At 42.8% G+C, this 4,264-nt stretch overlaps 1 protein-coding gene across 1 annotated transcript; it reads right to left on the reverse strand.

Moving 5' to 3' along the window:
* Nucleotides 1-2,109: 2,109 nt before the first annotated feature.
* Nucleotides 2,110-3,538, reverse strand: LOC103968911 (aquaporin PIP1-2). The gene is made up of 4 exons (XM_009382656.3): nt 3,121-3,538; nt 2,729-3,024; nt 2,500-2,640; nt 2,110-2,403 (listed from the first exon to the last, which is right to left on the reverse strand). The coding sequence occupies exons 1-4, from the start codon at nt 3,443-3,445 to the stop codon at nt 2,308-2,310; spliced, it is 858 nt and encodes a 285-aa protein (XP_009380931.2). The 5' UTR covers nt 3,446-3,538; the 3' UTR covers nt 2,110-2,307.
* Between the last annotated feature and the right edge of the window lie 726 nt (nt 3,539-4,264).

Genomic DNA, 4,264 nt, shown 5'->3' on the forward strand with positions numbered 1-4,264 from the left:
AAAGTTGATAAATTTGCTCTTAAGAAAAGAAACAATTAGATTATATTGGGTGTATAAGTCAAAATCTAATGTTAGAACTCCTTCTAGCTCCGTGAATTGTTATCTTCATAATAATTCACTCGACTCATCGACTATAGATGTACTAGGCCACTACGTCGTAGTCCCTAAATGATACAGGAAAATTCAATCCATTGAACCTATCTATCATCAATTACTGTGTACCTATAGTCCCTCATCTATATAATATCCCAGAGACGGTATACCGGGCATAGTGCTATCGGACCCATATGGTTTCTACTCGAGTCTCGCTCTAATCGGATTCTCCTGGATAACTCTTTCTCTCTTAATCTAAATGACCCTAACTAGGGGTTTGTCTGAGCAAGAACACATAGGATATTCCTCTCATGACATCGAGAGTGGATGATCCTCTATCGACACTCAATAGTCTACGTAAGGTTGACTACCGCTCCCGATGACCGACTGTACTAGATCTGGAACCTCTAGACTTATAAATATGGTATCAAAAAATGGAATACTCATATAGGACATCCTTGGTGTCTCAATTCTAAGGACCAGATACACTATTGGGACTACGAAATCGTTGTTTAACAATAAGGTATCATCAACCATCCAGCATTCCGTAAGCGGATCAATCAGTGAACTCATTCTCCAATTAGCACCTGTACTGTATCCATAGTATTCTCACACGAACAATTATAAGACCGACTGCATCCATCAAATGGACAAGTATACAACACACTAGTCTGTGTGATTATCTAGATGTCCCTCTCGAGTAATCTATGATCGGAATTATTTAGGACATGTGTTTAAAGGTGAATCGGTCTCATTATCGTGATCTCATCACGATTTGATTCTCATTGCACAGATCCATAGATATCACAATATATTCAAGCAATAAACAATATAAAGTGATAAAATACTAAAATATAATAATAAACAAAAAGACTGAGTGTCAAGTCACACGTATCATCACTCACGCTTGTAGGGCACCTATGACTAGCACGTTCATACTTTTGACAAACTAGTGGACTCTCTCCCAAGACATCTCACTCATACAATATTTCAATTACATTGGTTCAAAATTTGTATCCTTATTGGAAGTTTAATATGAAGTTTAATCTTATGAGGGCGTGATAGAGTATCATGATGGAGACAAATATAGAATGATAATTTTGTATTCTTTATATCCTCAATCAATTTATGAATTAAGGATCAATCATAAATTTAAATGCACGATTTGATTAAGTACATGATAGAGAAATCTCTTTCTTAAATCCTCTATAAATATAGATTATCTCAAGGAATAAAACAACAAGCTTCTCAATTTTTTGAGTGAAAATAAAGAGAGAAGGTTGTACATATTATCTGAATGAATAAAACAACAAGCTTCTCAATTTTTGAGTGAAAATAAAGAGAGAAGGTTGAGAGGTATATAAAAAGCGTCATACTAGAGTGAAAATAGATCTTATAATTGATCAGAAAGAATTTAATTTTCTTCATAAATATATATACAAATTTACTAAACCACATTAATCTTAAGCTAACTTTCTAATACATTATTTGATTATTAATCTACGATACATTTCTCTTTTTGACCTCAAATTTTCTCCATTTCCTTCCCAACAAATAGTCAACGCTAATGTCTACACAACGGCCTACTAGATGTAATATAAATTATATGATATATCTTTTAATTTCTTAAGCCTAATCCAATTGTATCTAACAATCTATTAGACAACTTATGAGAGATCCAAATTCAATCAATTTGTGTATAATATCTTTGTATCCTTCAAAACTCGCTTGTAAAATTCTTCTGAGAACTCGTGCAGATTACTGTAAACCTGCAGGTAGGATGTCCTTTTCCTTCGAGACATGCCATACTTTGTGAGAGCTAATCTGAATGAAGTGGAACCACAGAATCGAGAAGAAATCCAGAATTGGTGCCGCCTCAGTGTTTATCCAAACCACACACTCTCAATCATTGTCCTTCCACGGCACAAATGCCACACCACACACTACTGTTCTTGCAAGCATCTGTGCATCTGTTGTTGCCAACTCGTGGGTGAATAAGAAAGAAACGAGCTCTCCTGAAGCAGCAGAAGACTGGAATTCACTACACCATTACTTAATTTACATACTCGATCACCAGCAGCAGCAGTACATGAATGCACGACAGTGGAATTTTAAGATGATTAAGAAAGAAAGGAAGGAAGAACACAACAAACTGATCTGCAAACGGAAGGTAGACATGTGGATCTGATGGAGAGTCCATGCAGAGAAGAACACTCAGGATCTGCTCTTGAATGGGATGGCTCTGATGACCACCTGGTGGTAGAGGGCAGCGAGGGCAGCTCCAATGAAGGGACCGACCCAGAAGATCCACTGTGAAAGCATCAACACAAACACGAAGCTACATCAGAATTGTCGTAAGGGTTGGGAGTCTGCAGCTTAATCGTGCATCCACTTTAACATGCTTACATGGTCATCCCAGGCATGGTCCTTGTTGTAGATGACGGCAGCTCCCAGGCTCCGAGCAGGGTTGATGCCGGTGCCGGTGATCGGGATGGTTGCCAGGTGAACCAGGAAGACAGCGAATCCGATGGGCAAGGGCGCAAGAATCTGTTCATCACCCATCATTCACTTCTCGTTAGCCTCTGCTTCGACAAGCGAAAGCTGTGAGAGCTACACGAAAGCAAGGGGGGCTTACAGGCACGTGGGAGTCCCTGGCGTTGCGCTTGGCGTCGGTCGCGGAGAAGACGGTGTAGACCAGGATGAAGGTGCCCACGATCTCGGCGCCCAATCCGTCGCCCTTGGAGTAGCCGGAGGCCACGACGTTGGCTCCGCCACCGTTGCTCTGGTAGACTCCCTTTTGGAACCCCTTGACGACGCCGGCACCGCAGATGGCGCCCAGGCACTGCATCACCATGTAGAAGATGGCCCGTGTGAGGGACAGCTTCCTCGCCAGGAACAGCCCAAAGGTCACAGCAGGGTTGATATGCCCACCTGCACAAGAAACGCCGGCGAAGGTGTAAGAAGAACAAGAACTATGAGCTCAGGAACAAGAAGCGAGGAGGTGGAAAGGTGTAAGCAAAAGTTTACCGGAGATGCCGGCGGTGCAGTAGACCAAAGCAAAGATCATGCCTCCAAAGGCCCACGCAATTCCCTGGATGCCCACAGTGGAACACTTGCTGCTGGACTTGACCACCCCCATGACAGTGAGGATGGTGATGTAGAGGAAGAGAAAGGTGGCCACGAACTCCGCGATCCCAGCCCTGTAGAAGGACCAAGACTTGAGTTCCCCTGGCTCAAAGAGGGGTGCTGGTGGTGGCTCCTTGTAGTCCTTGTCCTGAGCTGCCGTCCCTATGGGCTGCCTCTCTGAGAACTTGTTGGCTCCAAGCTTCACATCCTCCTCCTTCCCCTCCATTCTCTCTCTCTCTCTCTCTCTCTCTCTCTCTCTTTCTCACACACACACACAGAGGACTTCTCTTCCTCACCAACCTTCTGGAGCAACAGAAGAGAACATGTGAAGGGAATTAAGGACCGCTCAGGTGTCTTTATAGAGGTACTGATGGTGAACAAAACAATGATTTTTGATTTATGATATAAAATTGTCCAGACGCTTCCTTTCTTTTACCATTTTATAGTAAAAAAGGATAGGATTAGGTAGAAGAATCATCACCTAATGTTGCTGTCTTTCTACTGGGTTTATGTAGTGGTTTAATAGGTACACCACTCGGAAGTCCATGTTCAGAAGGCTTCTCTATCATCCTTCTCATACCCTGAGGGTAATAATGATCTCACCATGGATGCTTCGATGTGCATCAGTATCAATGCAAGGATAACACATGTACAGGCAAGTTTGCAGTGAACAAGACAGACAAAGGACGTCTGCAGGTCACTCTTGTCCCTTCCTCTTTTCCCCACTGGCTGCAGCCTTGCACCGTCGTCTTGCCTCTTTAATGGATTCTGTTCGCTTGGCTCATCCAAACCCATTATGTTTCACTGTTATCTCATCCCCGTAAAGCTTGCAGAACAGGACAGCGTGGGCATGATGAATGCAGAGATTTAGGTCATACGGGCGCTGGGAGACGCCCGTTGCAGGAAGCGACAGCCTTGGACTCACCTCAACGGCTACTTGGATCAATGATCTATCCTTCCACTGTTCATCTTCTCCACCAAACACTTGGTGAAGTACAGGTGTGACCATCTTCATAATGCAGGCATCATAATGAATGCGATTAAA

The sequence above is a fragment of the Musa acuminata genome, chromosome BXJ2-4 (genome assembly GCF_036884655.1).
Source record: "Musa acuminata AAA Group cultivar baxijiao chromosome BXJ2-4, Cavendish_Baxijiao_AAA, whole genome shotgun sequence".
Taxonomy (NCBI): domain Eukaryota; kingdom Viridiplantae; phylum Streptophyta; class Magnoliopsida; order Zingiberales; family Musaceae; genus Musa; species Musa acuminata.